The sequence below is a fragment of the Artemia sp. Qi Xiang Cuo genome, chromosome 21 (genome assembly GCF_049724085.1).
Source record: "Artemia sp. Qi Xiang Cuo chromosome 21, ASM4972408v1, whole genome shotgun sequence".
NCBI classification, from domain to species: domain Eukaryota; kingdom Metazoa; phylum Arthropoda; class Branchiopoda; order Anostraca; family Artemiidae; genus Artemia; species Artemia sp. Qi Xiang Cuo.
Window position 1 is genome coordinate 15,870,519 of NC_142814.1, and position 25,295 is coordinate 15,895,813.

A 25,295-nucleotide genomic window follows, 5' to 3' on the forward strand; every position below is an offset into this window, starting at 1 on the left:
TACATCATCATTAATATGATGATTTATTTCAATATTTTATTTACTATGGGTTAGACTTCGTTCATTACTATAATGCGCCTTTTGACGAGCCACTAATTGCGTGGATCAGGAACTTTGGGAAACTATATGCTTTAGCTTTAAGCCTTTTTGCCTCCAAATGTTTCCGGGAAATATGTTGCTAATTCATAACAAAGTTGTTTTATTCAAAGCCTACAGATTTAAAGAAAATGTCGTCTGCACATTTGAGATGTCACTCTAAGCGGAGGCAGCAAAAAATTCATAAACAAAAACCATGGAATCCCATGAAAACCATAAAGCCTTGCAAAACCTGGATAAGCAATGGAATCCGTATATCTTTAGTAATTTATGTCGTTTCAAATTTAGTCAAAGTTTTACTTCTGAAAATTACAGTTTCAACAGATATAAAAACTGGCTAATGTAGGCTTAGCTTAAGGTAGGCTTGCCTAATGTACTGGTACCTAAAAGCTCTGCTTGGATTTTAAATAAAAGTAGTTTGAATTTAATTTGGCATAGTCTTTGTGCATGACCTTAACAAAAGGAATTTCTGAAAACTACTTTGAAACATTCTAAAGCTAGGCTACTTAGGGGCTGGGTAGCTAATCACCACTTTATCAGTCAAATCTCTGTTATACCCTCAAGACATATGATTGTTTCAGCATTCAGTTGTCAAAATATTTTCATTAAAAGTGTGGTTAGTTTAAATATTTTGACTATTAGCAATGCTGAAGATTTTAATAAGCAATTATGGTCAATATCTACCAAATCATATTATTGAGTTAGGACTAAAGTGAATACACCATTTTATGCCTTTTTTTTATGCTGATTACGAATATAATAAGCATTTCTATGGGAAATGAATTTCAGCCCCCCCCCCTATGTATGCCAATTCAGGGTTAGGTTAGGTATAGCCTATATGGGGGGGGGGCTGAAATTCATTTATGATAGAAATTCTTATTATATTCATAATCAGCATAAAAAAGGCATTGAATTGTGTATTCACTTTATTCCTAACTCAATAATATGATTTGGTAGATATTGACCACAATTATAGTCAATGGTGAAGCCTTCTCTTGGACATACATTTAAAGCTCAAACCAAATCTTAGTTAATATTTTGGACATCTTAGAGTTAGAATAAAGTATTTAAATCACAGACAGACTTAATCTTGGATAGATTTGATATAGCCTAAGCTAAAATAAGTGTTGTGAACTAGAATAATTGTGTTTAAATAGGCTAGACTAAAAGAGTTAGGCTACTTTCACCTAATTTAAAGGTTAAAAAACAAAGTTTTCCAAGATTGTTGTCAGCCAGTCCCAGTGACCCTTGTTTGAACTATGAGCCAATCCCAACTATATAAACCAATCTAGTCCCAAGTATGAGCTGTAATTTGTAAACCATCATAGAATGTTTAGAAGGTTTAACCTGCAAAGCTTTACTATGCTGTATATGACAATTATCCAACCTATAGTTGAATATTGCATATCAGTACAGTACCCAACACAAAAATATTATTCACAGCTTATTGAAAAGTGCAAAAACAGGCATATAGATATGTTACTTTTTTAAATATTTATTCCATGAGCATATGCTAAGGTGTTTGAGCCTACTGTCTCTGCAATTCAGGAGGGTTAGACTAAACTTAATTAACACATTTCAAATTGTTAAAGGTGTTGATAATTTATCTTATAGTGATTTCTTTTAGTTCAGGCCTTTATTCACCCACATGACAGAACTCATTAAAATTCTGCAAGAAAAGGGTTTTAAGAAAGGTTGAACATTTGTAAATAAGTCATAGAAGTCTTTTGCAAATTAAATTATAGAACATATTCCCTTACCAAGTTGTTTCAACTAATAATGTTACAGCTTTAAAACAGCTTTGTTTAGGACCTCTTTTTACAAAAAATTAGCATATAGTACCATAATATTTATGATGTTTTACTTACTACCCCTAAGCAGGAACAAACCTAAGGTTTTAAGTTATTTTTTGGGGGGGGGGGGCATAAAGAAAATGCTGATAAATGTGAACACATCAACTAAATTAAGATGCCCAAAGTTCCAAGGTATTGGCACTATATGCTGACATATTGAAACTTTGGTTGGGGAGTCTCCCCCCCCCCCCCTTAGCTGTGCTCCTGTCCCCTAAAAAGAAGGTCACGGCTTTGTTTCCTTGCATTCTGATAACATCTATAACATTTATGCTTTGCTATCCAGAATCAGAAGCATTGTCTGTATTTTTGTTAAACTATCGTTGTTATTTTTTAATGGCTATCAGACTGTTATATTTATGTTTGGGTGCTGTATTTTTCTATTGTATTTGCAGCAAGACAAGCCTATAGCTTGCTCCTTTTATTTGTTTAAAATAAAATATAATACAGCTATATAGCCTATATCATTTTCAAGATTAAGAGCTTGTTATCCATATATAGAAAGGAAACATTTTAATCAAGAAATATGCCCAGGATTAGGTACTGTCCAAGTACTAGGGGGTTTTACCCTATCCAAGATTCCATAGCTGAATAAAAACAAGTTGAACAAATTACTAGATTTTCTTTTCTATGTTCTTTCCAAATGTAATAATCAGTTCACTTGTAAAATGCCCCCCCCCCCTCTTTAGTGATCCCACATATAGCCCAAGGAATATGTAAAAAACAAAAGAAAACAATGAAATTTTAATTTATAATATGCAATATGTATATATTGATCAGATTATTCTGTTTCTGTCTATTATTATCCACTTCTGAAACCATATCAAATAATATTTTGATAAATTAATGCGCTCAATCACACATGGAGATAAGTATCAGTCTGAGAAAATAACTTACCCACCTTAATTACTAAAGTAGAATACAGTTTGCTTTTTGTCTTCTTATTCTCACTGAATAATCTTGCCATTTAATAGGGGTTATGACATATAACACTAGATTGAAGTAATAGAGAAACAACTTATCTATGGAAACAAAATGCAAAGCAACCTTTAGCAATAGTGTAAGTATTTTAGAATATTTTAAAGCAGTTTCCAGAATTTTCTGGCATTTCCTTTAGTAGTAATATACAAGGATTTTGCTTAGTTATTTTAGCTATTTAGGAAAGCAGTTGAGTAAGGTAAACAAAACATTCAGGAATAAGTCTAGGGTCTGTAATATACATTGGCTGAGAAAGGTGTTTTCAAGCAACTATCTACTTTTTCCTCATTTCTAGGACACAGAATAAAAATGTTTAGTACAATTTTGGAATTTTGTCTTTTCTTTGGCTCCATGTCTGCCAAAATTCCTGAAATATATGGGATAAAAGCCAGGCTTATGTCCTCTTCTGAATTCAATACTTTTACAGCAGCATTGTTAATTCATCATATTGCAACAATTACTATTTTTTTTTCTACAGAGTTTTTTTCTGTTTAAGTACATCCATAATATCTGGATAAAGTCTAAGCTGTATCCAAAGGTTTCCTGATTTATTTATTTTTTGAATTAGTGTCACAAGCCAACTGTTGATGGAAATTAAGTATGGTTAAACAACACAAACTGGCAAAACCTGCAAAGCTATTGGATATAACCTTGGGCTTTTACCAGGCAACAAGAGCAGATGCTCATCCATAGAGGGGAGGGGTAGGGCACTCCCTATATTAGGACTACCAAGCAACAAGGTAGCTTCTGAAAAAGAAACTGCAAATTGAAGAATAATGCACTACAATTAAAGTATAAGTGATTTTTTAATTGCATCCAAATCAATAAATAATTTATTTGAACCACACTGCCTTGTAAGTTGCAAATTAAACAAATAAAAATATAGAAAATGGGTATAGCATTTTATGTCCTTCTTATTCAAAATATTGTACCCATATTTTCATTTGTTCAATTTGTATCCAAATCAATGGATTTAGATTCCAAATAAAGAATAGCTGTACATAGTGTGTTTACAGCAATGTATATATTAAGCATATAGCCTATATAAATTATATATATATTTATATATTATTAAATATTATTAATGTATATATTATAAATAATATTATATATTATAAATGTATATATATATATAAATATATATTATTATAATATTATTAATGTATATATTAAGCATATATATTAAGTATATAAATAAAGCTATATATATATATATATTATATATTAAGTATAAAGATCCTGTGGGTTAATAAAACTTTAAGATGATGATGAAAAAATATAAAATTTAATATAATATTTTTATGTAAAAATAAAAGTAAAGTAAGAAACCTATATAGAAGAAATGATCAAATTAAGGCTGCACTGTTAGATAGCCAAAAATTAGCTATGGAGAAGAGATCTTAAAGTACAAAAAAGGGATGGCTATCTTTTGATGACTACAAATGGTTTAGAAGGTGGTCCTTAACTTGGCTCACCAAAATTTGAATAGCAGGGTTTCAAGCTGTCACCTGGTTTTAAGAGCCAAAATTACAAAAAAAGGTAAAAAGCTGACAGATAAGAAGAATTTTGTTTCACTCTCAGCATTAGTCTTTAGTCAAGTTGAGGAAGGAGTAAAAAAAAAAGGAATCAATTACAGAAAAAAACGTAATGACAATTGATAAAACATTGACAAGAAAGAATATGCTTATTTAGGGTAAATTATTTGACAATTTATTGATTATCCAATTTTTTGGTTGTTTGCACTGGATTTGCCATTGGAAAAGGGAAAGAAAATGTTCTAACCTGGTTTTGTCCCAAAAGAGTAAGGGTCTAAATGTGAAATTTCTGTGGATGGTGAGGGGTATTTTGAACTAAATTGAAAACCACTGTGTGTATCCTGGTTATATGGAAGGAGGAATGAAATTTGAAAAATAATTATTGAGAGGAAAAAACCTAAGGATAAATTATAAAATATTGACAAAAAGAATATGCTTATTTTCAGGCAAATTATTTGGTAATTGAAAAATTACACAATTTTCGATTGTTTACACACAGGATTTATCATTGAAAAAGGGGGGAATGTTTCAACCCATTTGTGTTCCAAAAGAGTAAGGGTATCAATGTGAAAGTTTAGTCAATGCTGAGGGGTATTTTTTTTTTTTTTTTACTGAATCAAAGGACACTATGTGCAAATGGTATCTGTAATACTTTAGGAATAGCTAAGGGTTTTAACTTGAAACATCCAGGCCCCCTATTGCTGCTACTTCTTAAATGGCTGTGACCATTCATTAATTTGACTACAACTACTTGTGACTGTGATTGCTTCTAATTGCATTTGCTTTCAGGTAATTTTGAAGGGGCTATTGATCAACATCAGAGCAAATTATTTGCAAGCAGATTGTTGACAATTTTTATCAGCAATAGCCTTAGAACAGCCAAGGGTGTTAACTTGAAACTTTCAGGGCTTGTTGAAAGGGATGTTGGAAAGTAATTGATGGGAAGGACAACTGATAACTCAGATTCTTATATCTGTGGTGCCTCGCCCCAGACGCTACGGCAAGAATTATATATGATACAATTTATTCATTGTTTCCATGTATTATTTATAATTGAGAAAGGGAAGGGGGGGCTATATTACAAATGAAACTCAGAGAGGAAGGAAAATAACAAAAAGAAAATCAAAAAAGGTGAAAAAACGAGCATTTTGTGAAAAACCAAGTTCAAGAGGACGACTTGGCGGAGGTCCGTGTCGAAATATTTGCTTATTTCTTCTTCTTCATAGTTCTCCACTGGCTGACAAAATCCTCGTTTTTTCACCTTTTTTGATTTTATTTCTCTTTTTGTTATTTTCTTTCCTCTCTGAGTTTCATTTGTCATGTATAGCCAGTGTGGTCTTAGAATGTATTTACGGGGGCTATATTCTGGGCATAACAATAAAAGATGAGGTCTTTACAGTGAAACTTCATGACGTTTTGAGTATTTTGCACAAAATGGCTAATTTGGATCTTATATCTTTGAACAAGGGGTAGCAAGAAAGGGCTTGGGAGGGAAATGGGCTAGTTTCAATCCCTTTGACTCTTATAAAAAGCACCAAAACTTACATTTTTCAGGTGAATGAGCACCATCCAAAGTTTCTATGAATAAGATAAAATCCAATTGCTCTTTACTTATATCGCGTTTAAGAAATTTTTATTGAAAACCACCAAAAATTTTATCATTTCAACACAAAGTTTAAAGAGGGTTAATTTAATTGTGATAAAAGGATTTTTTCTGGTGCACAAAAACACACCCTATGGAAATAAAAATGCATATATCATTAGGTTGCAACAAAATGTACTGGGTAAAACGCACTTCCTACTTTTCTGTTAGGCTGCATAACATAATCAAATAGAAAAAATTGTTAGTGACTAAAAAGAAAGAAAAATACTTTGTTAGTATTAATTATTCAGTTTGGTTTGAAAAAAAGATATAGAAACAGTGCAATTCATCCTTTCTTCTAATCTAAACAATTTACCAGCAAAGTTCTTATTGCACTTCGAAAATTTATGTCTATTGATCTGTAAACTTGCTTTCAATTTAAGTCTGTCCAAAATAATGGGAAAAATTAAGGTGCACAAGCATTATACAGTTGAAAATTATCCCAACAGAGTTAACTTTGGTATAACGGTTGAGTAAATATAAGAATTTAGCGAAAAACATGCTTTGCAAATGATGATGAGTTAGAAGAATTGTTTCCCTCCAGGGGCGCAAATTCTTTCCCATTTTTGGCCTTCTCAAAATCTTGCCTCACACAAAATGTTATCTCTCTTGAGATAAAATTCTGTAAACGTCCTCATGTGGGACCTAGCTATTCTGTTTATCCTCTTTCATATGCAGCGCAATAGCACTGCCTAAGTAAAGAGCAATGCGGGCACAATGTTTTTTTTTTTTGGGGGGGGATTTGTTTGTTTTAGACCAGGGCACCTCGTACCAAAAGAATTGTCATAGACACTTCGAAAAGGGTTTATTCGATTGGAAATTGAAAGAGCTAGTGTCCTTTCTAATAGTCAAAAGTAACTAGAGGGCAACTAACCTCCGGCTCCCACCATTTCCTCTAACACATCCAATCAAAATTTTGAGATGGCTTTTTTGTTCAACTTAGTTGAAAGGCAAGGGAGATTATGTCTTTGAGGCTGACACCCCTCCCCCTCCACAGCCCTTGGGGTAAAGGTTGTAAGCTATGCCCTGGGGGTATATAAGGCTTATATAGAAAGGGTGATTGTATAAACTTCCGAAGGGGCTTATTGAATTGGTAATCAGACGTTCTAGTGCCCTTTTTAAGATTCAAAGTGATTGAGGTATAGATACCCCCCCCCCACACACCTCATATTTTCCCTAAATACATCCAATAGAAATTTTGAGGTCATTTGTTGTCATAGAAACCTCAAAAAAGACTAATTCAATTGGAAATTGAAAGGGCTAGTGCCCTTTGTAATAGTCAAAAGTGATTGGAGGACAACAAGCCCTCCCCCACGCCTATTGATTCCCAAAACCCATTTAACCAAAATTTGGAGACAGCCATTCTGTTCAACGTAGTTGAAAGGTCTAGACATTATATCTTTGAGGATGACCCCCTCCCCCCCACAGCCCTCAGTGCAAGAATTGTAAAATATGCCCTGAAGGCATGTAAGGTTTATATGGAAAACGTTGACGTAAAAACTCCAGAGGGGGCTCCTTTGATTGGAAATCAGACTTTCTAGTATCCTTTTTATGACTCAAAATGATTGGAGAGCAGCCACCCTCCCCACCCCACCCCCATGTCGTATTTTCCACAAATGCATCTGGTAGAAATTTTGAGATCGCCATTTGTTCAAAAATAGTCCAAAAATCATATAATAAGGCCTTTGGGGTTGACAGAATTCTTTAGAGTCTGGGGGTAAGGGTTGAAAGTTATTCCCCAGGGGCATATAAGGTTTATATTGAAGGGGTGTTTGTATGAACTTTAGAAGAGGCTCATTTGATTGAAAATGTATGCTTCAAGTTCCCTTCTAAAATTCGAACATGATGGAGAGCAACTAGCCCCTCTCCCCCTCCTCAACATCCTCTTTTCCGATTACACATTCAATTGAAATTGTGATACAACCATTTTATTACCAATAGTCCAAAAATCCTATAGACTAACAATGTGTTTAGGGTGGACACAGTCCCTCAGAGCCCATGGGCAAGGGTCGTAAGTTATTCCCCGGGCCATTTAAGATCTTTATGGAATGGGAGGTTGTATAAAATTTGAATTGGATGGACCTCATTTGATTGGAAGTTGGAAGTTTTATTGCCCTTTTTAAGAGTCAAAAATAAATGGAGGGCAATCAGGCCCACCCCCCAGCCTATCATTCCCCGAAACATTTCTGATTGAAATTTTAAGAGAGCTATTTTGTTCAGCTTTGTTGAAAGGTCCAGTAATTATGTATTTGGAGATGTCAACCTCCCCAAAGTCCTCAGGAGAAGGGCTGTAAGTTAGGCAATTTGTTCATTGTGTACCCATAATATATATTATTGAGAAAGGTATGCATGTTCGAACTTTAATTTCCAAAAACACGAAGGGCATTCAGATGAGCCTTTCAGAGAATGTTGAGAGGAATGTTGAACTCAATCAAAACACGCTATGTATATATGGTTTGTCAAAAGGGTGTAACACAGGAATAACTGAGTATGTTAATTTGGGAAATTCAGGAAATGATTAGGGATATGATCAAAAAGGCAATATTTGCATGCTACCAATACTACTACCACAACCACCACTATTACTACCACGCTACTTTATTTACAATATTGAGGGGACATTTGAACTAAGTCAAAAGACGCTATGTGCATGCAAACTGTCAAAATAGTGTATCTCAAGAATTAATTTGTGTATTAACTAGGAACTTTTAAAGAATGCTTAAAGGGGAAGATCGTCTCACCAAAAGTCAATATGTGCACACTACTGATAATACTATTGTTGCTGCTACATTTACTACAACTACTACTTCCATTGCAACTACTTGTAAGGTTAAGAGAATTGAGATGGAAATTTTCAAGAAATTTATGAAGATACAGATTATCAAAAGGACATATCAGCAATGTCAAAGCAATGGCTAATTATTATTAAGTTGAAACTTCTAGGACTTGATGAGAGGGATGTTCTACTGACCAAAAGGCAGTATGTTAATACTACTAATGTTAGTAGTACTATCCCTATACTATTACTATTAATTACTCGCAATATCAATACTAGTACTGTGACTACTATTACAACTATGCCTACAGGTATGAAGGGGAAATTTTCGAGGGATTTTGAGGGGGGGTGAACTGAATCACAACACACCATCTGTATGCAGGTTGTCAAAAGGGTGTGACAGCAATATCTGAGGAATAGTTTGGTATTTGAAGTTGAAAATAACAGGGCTTGTTGGGAGGGATGTTGAACTAACCAAAATAAAATATTTGCATCCTAATTCTACTGCTTCTACCACTGCTACTATTATTACTACTTCTACTACTACTGCTGCAACTTAAGCTAAGGCTACTACTATTAATTCTACTGCTATTACAACTAAGGATATTAAGGCGAAAAATTTAGGATATATAGAAACTGTATGGAACTAATTCAAAACACACTATTCCCACACAGGTTGTCAAGCAGACGCATCAGTAATGCTTCAAGAACGGTTGATGGTATTAAGGTGAAACTTTAAGTGTGTGTTGAAGGGGATGTTGAAGAAACCAAAGGTGCTATGTGCATACTGCTACTAATGTTGCTATGAGTATTGCTACTACGCAAGCTAACGGCATTAAGGTGAAGCTTTCAAGGAATATTTAGGCGGATGTTGAAATAAGTCAAAACGAACTATGAGTATGTGGATTTTCAAAGAGGTAACAAAGTAATATCTGAAAAACAACTTATGTTATTAACTTAGACCTTTAAGGGTAAGTTGTGGGGGATTTGGAACTAGCCAGAAGGCTCTATGTGTATACTTTTAATACTACCGCTACAATTACTGTAACTAATGATGCTAAGGGCATTAAGGTGAAACTATTAGGGAATGTTAAGGAGGAGTTTCAATTAAATGAAAAAACATGCATACAGGTTTTCAAAAGAGCAAATAAGCAATATAATAGGTAACACTACTATATAATTACTAGAAATATCATTGAAACTTGTAAAGGAGCTACTTCCATTCAAAATTAAAAGTTCTATTGCCCTTTTTAAGAGTAAAAAAAGATTGGAGGGGAAGCAGCCTTTCTCTCAAGCCACTCATTTTTCAAACGCATCCAGTCAAAATTTTGACACAACGATTTTGTTCAGCATAGTAGAATGATCCAGCAACTATGTCTTTAAGGATATTGGGCATGTCAACCTCCCGCAATTATGCATTTGGCCTAGTATGCTTTAAAAGTAAATGTCGCTTCAAACTAAATCAAAAGGTATTTTGTTTATGGTTGCTAATAAGACATCTCAGCAGTATATCAATAACGTCTGGGGGTATTAAGTTGAAAATTTTGGGGCTACTATTGTTGCTACTTCTTCTCTTACAATTTAAATAAATAAAAATAGTGTAAGTGTATCCAGGTTGTCACAGAGCATATATAGAATCTTTTTGGAATGATATCAAGTTTTATTTTTCAGGTCAACTTCAGGAGTAATAAAACTAAAAAAATACCGTTTGTATCAGGATTAAAAATTCTTGGAAAAGATTCTACAATATAAAAATAGCAACCCAAACTATGGATTTTTATAGAAAAAAAACTGAAAAGATGGCTGAAAAGATAAAAAAAAAACTGAGAGATGGCTCCATCTAGCCAAAAATGAGCAGAAATAAAGTTAAATAATCTTCCAAGCTTCAAACTACCAAAAATCACTATCAATAATTAAATAAGACTAAACGAACAAAAACTACAAAAAAATAGCCAATTCAAACTCAAAACGAGCAGAAATTAACATGAGTAGGGCTGATAACCCCTCATGCCTTCTCAAGACCAGAGTGTAATTTGCCCTTTGCTGAAAACAAAATACGTTATTAATATTTTCACTTTTTTTTAAATATTTAACATAAACACAAATATTTCATCCAGGCTTTGCATACTTAGCGCTATTTTATGATATGACACAATTTTGTACCTAATTTAGGGTAATCATATTTTGAGTCAGAAATTTTCCCAATATTTAGCCAATTAACTGTGGATTCATATGTTAAATGGGCTGATGGATTCAGTGTTGCACCTTTTCCTGAGGTAGCATAATATGAATTAAGCTTAGATATAGCAGTAAAATACGAAATCTCAAATTAGAGTAAGTGATATGGCCAACAAATAAGACTCAATAACATGGTTAGACACAAAATTTATAAGGGCTAATTTACACAATCCCAATTACTTTGTTGGAATCATTTTCTACTGTGTTTTATATGCTTTGCAAAATTTTTACATGGAACTAATACACAAAACAAAATCAGCTGGTAACCACTGCAATTATTCATTTGTCATGAACAGAAGAAATTTCAAGACATGATGAGCTAACTTCATAGTGCAAGTCCAAAACCCTGCCAATGTCAAATTGATTGACACACTATTTCTGAATGGATTAGGTATACATGCCAGAAGAAGACCAGAGCATTCTCCTTTCTCTAAGAGTAAAGTTGACTACCATTTTGCCTCCATGTTATTTCTGTTTAGACCAAAATGAAAAAAAAAGAAAATTATGGCTAAAAAGTAGAGTGTGTTGCCTCAATAAGATGATGAGCTTATTGACTTGGCAACAAACACCACAATTAGTTAAACTCATCCAATTATTTTAGCAAAATCCTAAGACTTTTACGTCTAGTGTCATTCAAGCATAAAAAAAACTACCCTAAACTCTTAAAAGGACCCTTGCTAGGTGACAAATGAGTTGCATGAATGCTTCTCAAGGTAAAGCTATTCTTTTCTAGGTTATGAGATATGGAAGAAACAGGTATTATCTTAAATATTGAGGAAATAAAAGTAGGTCATAAAAACGACCTGCCAGCTAGTAAAATATATTGCCCTTTCCCAAACATTTGAGGGGGGGTGGATAGGATACTTATTTCTCATTTTAAGCATTGTGAACTTGTTTTTGTAATATTCTCTTGTAACACAGAAATCAGATGACAAAAAATAAATCTACCATTTAATTCGTCATTTAGTGCTCTTTCCAAGCATGTTAATTTTACTGATGTAACTGTGCTCCAATCCACATCCCTGCAATGCCTGTGTATAGCCATATGTTGTATGCAAAAGTTTACCTAAAAGGTAACAGGTAAAAGGCAAAAGGTAACCGAAGCGTTCTTTTTTGGCTATTATTCTTGTTTATATTTTTGTTGATTTTTTTTTTTTTTTAGATCCAGTACATAATCAGTTTCTTCTTTGAAACAATAGGTGGCATTTCTGAATGGTATCTAGTGAAAAAAATCCTTTAAAGCTAGGTGGTAACTTTTTTTTCAAAGCTATGAGTAAATGGTTCAGATTTTAATGGATTTGTTGCAGATTTGGGCAGTGTTTGGCTTTTGTCCGGTACCCTGAAGACTTCTAGTTTTTGGTAATAAAAAAATTACAGATCAGAATTGTTTTATATAGAAAGGATAATTTTGAAGCCCCCCAGTGTGTCGAGTTTGTGTCGAGTTTGCTTTGGTATATATTTCCTGAATTTTTGTAGGCTTCAAGTCAAACTATCTTAATTTAAAGCCAAAACCATGATTTACCAAATGGTATCTGGGTCTTTTACCTGAAAATTTACCATCGTCCAAAAGTGGCTTTTAACCACAGTTTAAGGTGTTTACACCTATGTTCAGAATTTGATTGTATCCAAGACATGATTATCTGCTCTTATGTCTAATCAGTCTCTAAGTGGAGTTTGACATGTGTGTTTCCACCCCCTGAACAGGAGACACCAAGAGGCAGTAGAGTCTATACAAAGACGTGCCATCAAGTACATGAAAAACATTGATTCTCATTGTGTCTTGATAGGCTCAAGCTTTTCATTCTCAGCTAAAGAAGGAAAAGGGGGATGGCCAACAAGCTGCAAAATTCTGGAGAATGCCCTTTCCGTTTAACCAGATAACACTGCCAGAACAAGAGGCCATCTGATGAAGCTATTTTGAAGAAGAGTAACCATAAAGTTGAGAAACTACTTCTCCTCAAACTGTGTTTGAACATGTGGAATTGTTTGCTAAAAAAAGCATGTCTATGCTCTAGTATTGACACTTTCAAAAAGTCTGCATATCAAGACTGGTGTACAAAACAAAGGCAAATTGCGTCGGATGCTCCTGCTCACCTCATCACTGGCCCATTGTCTACAAATTTACCTTGATTGCTAGAATCTGTGGTTTAAGACAATTTAAAGTAGTTAAAATGCTAGGTACAAATATTAAGTTTATTTTGGAAAGTGTTAAGGAATAGTTAAGATTTCTTATCAGTTTTTAACAATTTATGTAGTAGCATGGACCATGTTCTTAGATGGTTTAACATACTGATGAGTTTTAGTTGGCTACAAGTCAAACCATAGGCCTATCTATTTAAAGTCAAAACCATTCTTTTACCAGCTGATCTTTACACTGTATTTACATAAAGAGGGTAGATCGCATTGTGACGAAAATTTGCAAAAGGTTTGCACAACATCCATAAAGAGGTACATAAAGAGGGTAGATCCCATTGTGATGAAAATTTGCAAAAGGTTTGCACAACATCCATAAAGAGGGTAGATCCCATTGTGACGAAAATTTGCAAGAGGTTTGCACATCATCTATAAAGAGGTACATGAAGAGGGTAGATCCCATTGTGCCGAAAATTTGCAAAACGTTTGCACAACATCCATAAAGAGGGTAGATCCCATTGCGACGAAAATTTGCAAAAGGTTTGCACAACATCCATAAAGAGGTACATAAAGAGGGTAGATGTCAGTGTGACGAAAATTTGCAAAAGGTTTGTGCAACATCCATACAGAAGTACATAAAGAGGGTGGATCCATTTGTGACGAAAATTTGCAAAACGATTGCACAACATCGATAAAGAGGTACATGAAGAGGGTAGATCCCGTTGTGACGAAAATTTGCAAAAGGTTCGCACAACATCCATAAAGAGGTACATAAAGAGGGTAGATCCCATTGTGAGGAAAATTTGCAAAAGGTTTGCACAACATCCAGAAAGAGGTACATGAAGAGGGTAGATCCTATTGTGACGAAAATTTGCAAAACGTTAGCACAACATCCATAAAGAGGTACGTGAAGAGGGTAGATCCCATTTTGACGAAAATTTGCAAAAGGTTTGCACAACATCCATAAAGAGGTACATAAAGAGGGTAGATCCCATTGTGAAAAAAATTTGCAAAAGGTTTGCACAACATCCATGAAGAGGTACATAAATTTGGGCAGATCCCATTGTGACAAAAATTTGCAAAAGGTTTGCACAACATTCAAAAAAGTAATCAACTCCATACTTTGTGTGATTGGTGGGTATAAACCTGTTCACTGATTCTAACATCACTTATTTAAATATTCCAATTTAAACACCATTTTTTTTCTTCTCTTCATTGATAGTTGAATGAAAGTGAAATAATGTTGTTGTTTTTTATGTTCATTTCTTGTTTGTTTACTAAAATTGCTTGTTTGATGAATGATGATCTTGAAGTAACATTGAAAGGTGATTGTTGTCAATATTATTAAAAAGTTAGAAGTAAGACTTCAATGGGTAAAAATAAAGATTGATAGATCAACACCGAAGTTTTAATAATTCCACCAAAATAGAGAAGCAAACATAAAAAAAAATAATTCTGCTTTTTATGCAAATGAAAACAAAGAAGATAAATGTAAAGGCATAGTAAATTGAATTTTAAGCCGGGACTTGAAAAATCCCAGGCTAGGGATAGTAAATTAAACTTTCTTCAGGAAATCAATCCTTGTACAACACCTTAGAGAGAAACTCAGTCTTCTATATACCTAGTTATACAGGTTTGTTTCTACAGATACCCTGCTACAAATACACTGTGATTGATTATAGACAGTTTTTAGGACTGAAATAAGCACTTGTTTTTAAGAAATTCTTCACAGGCTATGGCAATTCTTCAGGTACATATATTTTGTGGTTTTGCGCAAGACATTTTATTGCCAACAAAAATGCTTCATGTCTCTCACCCTGGGCCAAGTTCCTGACTATATCCTCAAATGTCCATTATATGTTGGACCCCTCTCTACCATTGAAGTAAATGGGTACTTTTTCCTCTACTTTTCCTCTACTGCCTGACTTAAAGGAAAGTTTTAATAAGAAAAAAAAAACAATTCACACAGCTCTGAAATAAATTTCAATATTTCGGACATACCTGTACCCAATAGCAGAATTTTTCCATTGAAAAATACAAGTTCCTTTAGAAAAAAGAGGACAAATAGAAAACAAAAAATATAATAGTCAAAAATAATAGAAAGGATAAAATTACCAAAGGTGAAAAGAAAAAAAAGAAGACAAACAGGGGATAAATCCATCACAATGGTTAAAATTATGAAATTGATCCAAATATATTTTTTTGAAGTACCAAACTTCCATGGAATTTTTTTAAGGGGCCTTCTTTTTCCAAAGGAATAAAAAGTATAATAATATCAATTCCTTGAAATAGAATTTTATGTATGCTCATATAATCTTTGTATAATTACCCTGACTTTCTTGTTCTGATTAATTTTCCTCTCTAAAAAAATTTGGACTATTCCTAAAGGATCCCCAATTCACACAGTTAAATTTAAATGTGCAGCTTGTTACGTTGAGCTGTTGCAAAGTAGTAAGTGACTGTGATTCTGAAAAATAAATGGAAAAGTAAAAGGGGTCTTCAGTCAATAAGTTCGAGAGACCCTGGCCTTAGGGGTAATATTTCAATATAACAGATAGAAAAACACGAAATTCACCATTCAGTACTATTTCCAAACACTAATCACTGCCGTTGCAATTGCATCCATGCCCCTTCCTCTACCTCCATCAATGCCCGGGTGTAGCCCCAGGCTATTTTCAAAAGAGTCCTTACAAGAGTAATACAAGAGAATACAAGAGTCCTTTTATTCTCTTGATTTGTATTAGTTTTTTGTATTTATCTTTAAAATTTGGTTCTTAATGTCAAACAGTTGCTTAATCCCAAAAAAATTGAAAAATCAGTAAACTTGTATATATAACCTAGGACTATACTCATAGACATTGTATTAGGGAAGGGGGTAATGTGCAATTGCAAAGGGTAAAAGTTACAAAGGGTGTTGAGAATCAAACAGTGTTTTTTTGTTGTTTTTTTCTCTCTATTTTCTGTGTTATATCAACTTATTACTGGTTACAGTGTACTGCCTGAAAATAGAATAGCGCTGTCTGCTTAAATCTGCTGCTATGAATTTTCTACTACCATTCGCATTGGAGTTGCTGAAAATAAATGTATTACAAGATTGGGGGGGGGGGGGATTTTCGCTATGGCCTAGGATCAACTTAAAGCAGCACTATTACTAGCTATCTACACTTTAAGTAGAATATTGTCATATATGCAATGATGAGGGATGTCAAAGAGGGAGGGTGTACAGTAATGAGAAAAAAATATATAAAAAAATAGTACTCATAGCCTCTATTATTTAAACCAACAAATGTTGGAAAGAAAAATGCTACAAGAAATACAGCCTTAATACTTCTGGTGTAAATCTGATTGCCATCATTTTCTTTGATGTTTTATATGTGTGTCGCTATGGGGGGGGGGCAGTTGCCCCCGCCTAGATTTCCCTGTCCCTTTTGAATTTAAAAGTACCATGTCTCTTCGTATTTTCATTGAAAGGAATTGCCCCTTTTTTTTAAAGAATTTTAAAAAATCCTTGACCCCCTACATTTTCGTGAATTAGCGCCTCTGTCTGTCTGTATTTAGTTTCAGTAAAATGCCATTTTTAGGGGATAAAGTTAATCTGTAATTTACTCATTTTTTTCTCTCTCTTTCTTTTGCAGATATACCAAAAAAAGAAAGAGAACACATGCCAAATAGCTCTGAAGTGAGTCGAAGCACTATGAATACTAGCAATAGTGAACATGTTGGAGATGCCCATATCCAAGCTGTAAATACGAGCTCCACCTTTCCAGTCTCTCTCCTATCAAATCAGTCGTTAACAGTTACAACTTCTGAACCTCCAATGAAAAATGATGAATCCTTAGGTAGATACCTTCATTTTCATCCTCCGTCTAGACATGTCTCACAAGAGGTGGGCTACTATAGAGAGCTAGATAACCAGCCTCAGCAGTATACAATTGATCTGACAGCTAAGAGAGCAAGTATTGCTGCTGTTGAGTTTGCACTTCGTAGTGCAAGAGAAGCTAGTAGAGCTGCACAAGAGTTGAGTATGAATCCTTTTAGCCAAAATGCGAGAGATGCAACATTGGCTGCTGCGCAGCTTGCTATGAGAAGCGCACAAGAAGCAAATCTTATCAGTCATGAGTTAGGTCAGCATTCACCAACGACTAGTAGAGAGGCAAGTTTCGTTCAATCAGAAAAGGTAAGAGAAGGAGAAGAGATCCCGGTTCGTGATCCATTGTCACAGAGCTCTTCTAGCACCAGTTTATCTTTGCTAAGTCGAAGAGAAATATATGGTGATAGTGGTAGTATAAGAGATGTTAGCATGGCAGCCCTTGAATTTGCTATGCGAACTGCAAGGGATGCAAGTATGTCCCATGAAAGTTTTAAAAATTCCAGAGAAGGACGTGTTGCTACAGTTGAAGCAGAATCTACTGTTGATCTTACCACTAGAGATAATCCTGCTAATAGTATTTCAATGCAGTCTTTATATAAGCACCAAGATAGGCCTCATAAGTGCGAAACTTGTGGTAAAGGGTTTTCAACAATCCCAAATCTAAATGAGCATCGGCGACTGCATACTGGAGAACGGACATATCAATGTGATTTGTGCGACAAATCTTTTACACGACAATCTACACTTTACAATCATAAGAAAACTCACCTAGGCGAAAAACTCATTTGTGAGCTGTGTGAAAAAGGCTATGCCAATTGTTACTTGTTGAAAACTCATATGAGATGCCACAGTGGTGAGAAGCCTTTCCGTTGCCACCTGTGTGATAAAACGTTTTCAAGACAGTCCTCATTGTATAATCACAAGAAAACTCATATTACTGAAAAACTGCAGTGTGAATTTTGTAACAAAACATATGCCAGTCCCTTTCATCTTCAACAGCATTTAAGAACACACACAGGAGAAAAGCCTTTTAAGTGTTTTGTATGTGCAAAAGCATTCTCCAGACAATCTAGCTTGTATGCACACAGGAAAACTCATTTCTCTGAGCGGGGGCATGATGTATCTGTAGCCGAAACTCCGTCATTTTTCAGTTTGGAATGAGTAACTATAATTAGAATGAATATATTATGGGATTAACATTCAGTATGGAATGAATATTCCAGTTTACCCAGGAATAAAAAGTCCAGGTGTGCAAAGTTAAAAAAAAAGAAACATTTCAGAGTCATAAGAGTCGTTAATTATAGATGTACATGGTCCAGCCCTTAGGGGCTGAAGGCGGGAGGGGGTTAAAATGCGGATATCAAACTTTGGGTCACTGTTTTTCAAGGGATAGTCCTTTGTATCAGTTACATTAATTTATCAATTAATTAATACCCCTTCTTGCAATTGTGAAGTCTGGTTTCCTAGATGCTTATACGTGCATATGGTCAAATTCACTTTATGCTGTAGGTGTACTAATATACCAGGCAAACAACTTATTATATAACCCACACTATACCTGCGCTTAAGGGGAGCTATCCCCCTTAGGTAATGGTTAGAAAGAACTTTATGAACTAATTATTCCTAATGTTTTCACTAAAGGACGTACAAAGAACGTCATGTTGAACAAACAATATTCTACAAAAGCTTTTCAGGAATTTGTCTTAAATTAATATGAATTTTTTCCCAACAAAGGTATTCTTCAATTCATTTTTCTTGTAAGAATGCATTTTTATTCTTATTGTTAATTTGCCTTGATAAAATTGGCTCAGAGTTTCCCCTGTGCACAATTAAGGCATGACCACATTTATTTGTATTGAGTGCAAAAGCTGCCAAAGGACCCTCGTAGGGGCTCATGTTAAAAAACGATTTAGCCTCTATGTAATATTGTTTCCTTTTCCATTACATACAATCACCAGTGATTTATAGCCGGTTTATAGATGTTTATAACGTCCTGTTTGACGAAATAACTTAATAATTCGAAAATAATGTCGATAATTGTTCGTTGGTGGGAAATCATTGAGTAAGGATTTAGAGCTAAGTATTTCCTGTTAAATAAATATAAAAATTAAACTAGTGAGGGAACCCTTTTTCTAGAGCATAATATGCTATGGAAAATATACATTACTCATGGGACATTAAGTTGAACTAGCCGAGTGTTTATCGCGCTAGACTTGCAAACATGTCTGTAAAGGTCAGGGTTCGAGTCCTGGTGACGCTGATTATGGTTTGGAACGGTGGTCAGTGGCCTGACTCTGTAAGCTCAGTCAGAGTCGACCCAGCTCTAAATGAGTACATGGTGAAACCTGGGGAAGGTAAACAGGAAGGATGTGCGGAAGTATAGGATGACTGGCCCTCCCCTCCCCCCCCCCCCCCCACTGCACTTCCTGGATGAAGGGTCATGGAACAGTGATCAGCGCCGCTGGTTTAGTCTAGTGCCGCATCCTCCTATCCTACTCATGAGGCAAACTGTTTGTAAGGATATGCACATTGTCGTAAATACTTTTGTAGTTCCCCTATCTTTACTTAGACAAAGGTGTAAATCATTTCACAAAAGTATTTATGACTTTATAATATACAAAAGTAGGGGTATAGAAAAAGGACTAAGTTGGATTTACTCCAATAATTCCAACAGCGAGAATCCAAATTTTAGATTCAATGCACCAACTTACAGGTGAAAAAACAATTAAGTACTTGCTTATTGACTTTTATGACCTGGTGTATTTAAACGCAAATAATAATAATTAATTAATTGTCATAAATGATAATTGCTTTCTCGAACGCACCCTTTAGCGCAGATAACAGTAAGTTATCCGTATTCCTGTTAACGTTAACTTTATAGTCAAGTGCTTGATGGTGACAGTCTTATTGCGTTATGATAGTTTGTAGATGAGGTATTTGGTTTAATATAGCTGCCCTTTAATAATCTGGTCTAAAAAAATAACCGGTGTGCGCATAAAAACGCTATTTTTTTTTCATACTTAATGCAAGTAAGTATTGGAATAGGTCTTTGCTCTGTTGTTGCTTTTACTGTAACTGTAGTATATGCTCGATTTTAGTGTATTAGGTTATGATTTAAAAATGTCTAATTAGTAGCCGCGTTTTTTTTATTCTCGTTTTCTTGTAAGAGTCCACTGGAAAAGTTTCGGTCGGTTTATTCTTTTTTGTATTGCATGATTCATTGCACTGTTAATTTCATAATGATTTGTCGCTAATCTTGTAATTATATAATCCCCAAATATGTATTTACGAACGAACGTTATGGGTAAAGTAAATTGTGACAGAATTTCAAATTTTTGTATTGCAAAAACGGCCAATCGACAGTGCAATGCGAATTCTGGTTGAAAGTTAAATCATCTGAAATCTTCTTGCAATTTTTTCCGAAAAATATTTATTTGAATAAGTACCCAAAAATGAAGACAAAGAGTAAATTTTGAAGACACGTAAAAATGAAGACACGAAAAATATTTATTTGAAAAAGTACCCAAAAATGAAGACAAAGAGTAAATTTTGAAGGCACGTAAAAATGAAGACACGAAAAATATTTATTTGAATAAGTACCCAAAAATGAAGACAAAGAGTAAATTTTGAAGACACGTAAAAATGAAGACACGAAAAATATTTATTTGAATAAGTACCCAAAAATGAAGACAGAGAGTAAATTTGACGAGTTTATTTAGTTTTAAAGATTATCTTAGCGCTCGGAAAGATATTTTTTTTAGCTTCGACCCCCTAAAATAAGCAAGATGAACGCTTTTTTCTGTATTGAAAGCTTAACTAAAAAAAGAATCTAGAACCGAAATCCGGTGGTATAGCAAGATGCCTATACCTGGGTCGTTGTGTATTTTTAGTTGATTCTTGCGAATTGATAGCTGTACTTCTCCGTAAGCTAAATTCGGATTAGATACGGTTGAAACCCATGTTTTCATCTGGCAATTCTGACGTTCTCATTTGGCAAATCTGACAGACAAAATCTCAGACTAATCAACCAATTGGAAACCATGTTTTCCCAAGCTTTACTGATAAAACAGTGTTACTTTGTTGTTAGATTTGTTTTCTGGTATCCTTCAAGTCTAATGTTTCTCTGTCGCAGCGTAGAGAGAAAAATTCTAAAAAAAAATGACAGGCCTGTCATATTCAAGTTAGAATCAAGACGACCGTTCAGTTATCAAAGAAAATATTGTCTGTGACCCCAAAAGGCACATGAATACTACAGTGTAACCTCTTCCGTGGTAAAACAAAAAAGCAGACGAGGGTAAAAAAACGCCTCGGTTGTTCATTACAGTGGCAGATCCAGGGGAGGGGCAAGGGGGTCGCCCCCCCCTAATGTAGTCTAAAGTAGTGTAATTTACTTAATTCACGCAATTTTGCGTTAATTAAGCTTGCTCCTAACGCAAGTGTATCGGATCAACCTATTTTGCCCCCTCCCTTAAAAAAAAAATCCTGGACCCACCCTTGGTTCATACACTTGTTAAAAGTTGATGTTTTAGGGATAGACAAATTTTCTCGGTAAGTCTTGATGGTTTTTTATATATTTGATTTGTGTAAGCTATTGGCGCGCCGTAATGTAAGCTATTGATGTATACCAATGCAAGCTATTGGCAGGGGCGTCCCGAAGGGGGGGGGGTTGCGCCGCCCCCTTGCTTTTTTGGTATTTGGTAAAATTTTCACATAAGGTGAAAATTTCGGCAGAAATTTTGCAAAATCGGCCGAAATTAGCAAAATTCTTGATTTCTGCAGAAAATTCGGCGTAAATCAGGTAGCAATTCGGTAAAATTTACGAAAATCGCCCCTCCCAAACAAAATGAGCCTCAGGACGCCCCTGGCTATTGGTGGGCTGGTTTTTTTCTGGCTCGAACGTGATATTCCAATGCAAGAACGTGCAAGTAGTTTCTATGAAAACGGTTTATTATTATTTTGACAATTCGTTTTGTAAAACAATCATATGGGCTAACTCTTTGGAGCTTGAGTATAGAAATCGGAGTCTAATTGGACGAATTATTTTTAACTGACCTATCAAAAATGGGTTCACATACTTAAGGTCCGTGACGTAATGTTTTTCAAGCAATTTGAAGTAATAAACCACATGTAATTTCAATTAATTAGAATACTGACCTTGGCAATTTTCAGGGAAGAAAAATTGCTTTGCAACCTCGCATCCCTGCCCAAAATTGTAATGTTTTATATATTGAATATCATATTGTAATATATATTTTAAATTATAAAATTAAATAATTCAAGTCTATTTAGATTATAGTATTCAAAATTAGACTATAATAATCAGATTTATACCAATAAAAGATAGAACTTTTACATGAATATCGTAATATAAGATACTTTCAATATCAACTAAGTAAAACTTTAATTGACCTGTCGTCTACTTTCCACCATCTGGCGTACATCTCGGTGCGATACGTGCACATATACCATCCAATAAAGGTAGAAGTTTTCAGCACTTAGCATACCATAACACGGAAAAGAATTTAAAACTTACCCAATGTAGTTATGCACAAATCCAAAAGATGGCAGCACATTTGGTTTACGGTTATATGGATGAATGTGAGTTTAAAATTAATATTAGTTTGATTGTTCTGTAATTTAAACTGTAACTATACAGTGATTTATGCGTATAGGCTAAAAGAGACTGTTATGTACCAAGCTGTAGAACTTGGTTATCTGAATTAAAGTTTTTGGTTTTAAGGTAAATCTGCCCTCTTTGAATCTTTATTAAGCAGAGTTGTTTTTGTGTTTGTTTTTTTATATATGTATAATAAGTTAATTCATACAAGTGTTGTTTGTCTTCCCTCATGCTTTTGGACTCTCAAAAATTGAAAATTAAGTTTTTTGGATTGAAGTCTACAAGTATCGGATTCTAACATCTTTTCTTTTCCATGGACAAAATCTGATTCCCAAAAGTCATATTTTGGTGCTGGAAATAGAGATTAAAGTACAATCAATAAAATTTTAAACCAGTTTACAATTTTTTCCCCCATATCTCTGCCCCTGTTAGACAGAGTATCGTAAGTGCAAAGTTACATATTGGGTACAATTTCTTTATACCGAAAAAAAGACAGAGAGGAAGCAAGGTCCATTGATAGGTAACTCTGAAACCAGAGGTTTCAGAGTTAAACCTTTTAATGCTTAAACCTTTTTAATGCTTACCGTATGTCCTTAGAATTTGAACTTCTATAAATAATTATATTTATCAAAATTCGTCCGTTAATATATGACAAAAGATATGAGGATCCTTCAAAGAAACATTTCATCCTCCTAATAAGTGGTTTGAAATTTCAAAGAAACAAAAAGAGAAAACTCAATGAAGAAAAGAGACAAAACGAGACTTTGACCAGTAGCGAAAAGCCAAAAAAAACGACGTGGATATTTCGCCTGTATGAAAACGAGGCGTCTTCAGCGTAAAAGAAACAAAGATTCAAAAACTACAATTAACTAAAAACACATAAGAAATAGCCACCACCAATATTTTATATTGCGACAATTGTAGTTTAATGTTACCCTGAAGACGCCTCGTTTTTATACAGGCGAAATATCTGCGTCGTTATTTTTGGCTTTTCGCTACTGGTCAGTCTCGTTTTGTCTCTTTTCTTCATTGAGTTTTCTCTTTGTTTCTTTGTCATGGCTGGTCAGTTCGGCTTAAGATCTTTCATTCGTGAAATTTCAAAAACTCTTAAATATTGTAGGTGTTATTTCTAAATCATTTATTTAAGCTTCAACGTTATAGCGTATAATAATTTTTTTTGAATGATTGGAGTTTGAGAATTCTTAATTGAAATACTTGTGGAAATATTGATAAAAAAATGAAACAGAACAGTAACTAATAATTACCAGCCAAGACTGATTAATCATTTGAACTCTTGTAATTGAAATGAATAATAATTGAGCCACGGTTATGCTGTCTTGTTTTTTAATTAATAGGTTTGTTAAATATTATAGCTGAACTTTTTCTTCTTTGGCGAAAACAATATTGTTTAGTGGCTTTATGTCTTGTCCGGTTGAAGGATTTCAGTAATTTTGTGTTTAATGCTGCTTTGTTTTTATTGTAATAAATTCGTGAACTAATTAAGCCGTTCTTGGTTCAATTTACTCTGATTAAACATAGTGGAGTGTAATTAATATTGATCCAGAATTTTTTTTTGGGGGGGGGGGGGTACGTTTATTGATGAAAAAAAGACAATAGTGTACGAATTTCGTCTGCCAGGAAAGGCACTGAAGCTTAAATGGCAAGCGGGGCAGTGGTGTCAAGTCGCAATTTTTTTTTGGGGGGGGGGGCGTGGGGGAGAGTGGTAAATTTGTCATTTTTTTATGAAAATACAAAAAGGGCATTTTTCAGTGATAATACCTCCCAAAAAAGATATTTTTTCAAAATATGAGGGGGGCAGAAGATTGTGTGCCTTATTCATCCCAAATTATGGGTGCCGCATCCGCCGGAACACGGTAAAGAACTTGATGCCACTAAAGCTGGGTTATTCAATTACAGTTGCTCAACATAAAGATCAATCAAGAACTAGAAAGTCAATTAACAAAAGAAATGAAAAGAAAAACTGGAGGAAAGAAAATTAATTGAATACAATGACAACTTCCATTGAGTCCAAGTACCTTGGTTTAAAAGTGGTAGTTCTACAAAAGGTGATTAAAAAACTAAAATTATTATACTCTATAATTCTAAAGACTAAAAAAGCTTAGCCCAATTTAGTATATCTACGAAAAGCCACACCACTGTATAAGTAATATACAGTAGCGAACTATTTCTCCAAACATGACACATTTCATAGCGCGTAATAAGGGAAGTTGACGGACTGTCAGAGCAATACGTCAGCAGAAGTATATACGTCAGTGCCACAGTTTCAGTAGCTACTTGGTTTTCCATCGGAAACATTTGTAATTGTACGTCATTGTAGACTGTAGCGTCTTCTTTTCCAAACATGGCACATATTTGATACCGCGCGTATCGTCCCTGCCAATATATTTCATAACCTTAGTTCAGTTTTCATAAGCTTATCGGAATGTGTAGATCGGAAACAATTGTCATTACGCGTACGTGAAAGCGGAGTATGAATCTTGTGTGGTTTTAAATCTGTGTCACATGTTTTTAATGGAGAGTATAATCTTTGTCGATACT

The 25,295-nt window shown here is 34.4% G+C and overlaps 1 protein-coding gene across 2 annotated transcripts; it reads left to right on the plus strand.

Annotated features, from left to right (window-relative positions):
- The first annotated feature begins 274 nt into the window (after window positions 1-274).
- LOC148939276 (uncharacterized) lies at window positions 275-23,272 on the plus strand. Of its 2 annotated transcripts, none has more exons than XM_089106694.1 (2): window positions 275-359; window positions 16,884-23,272. In XM_089106694.1, exons 1-2 carry the CDS (start codon window positions 293-295, stop codon window positions 18,278-18,280), a joined length of 1,464 nt encoding a protein of 487 aa, XP_088962820.1. In that variant the 5' UTR covers window positions 275-292; the 3' UTR covers window positions 18,281-23,272. The 2 variants fall into 2 exon arrangements, with proteins under 2 accessions (XP_088962820.1, XP_088962821.1); XM_089106695.1 differs by having other exon boundaries at window positions 322-454.
- Window positions 23,273-25,295: the final 2,023 nt, after the last annotated feature.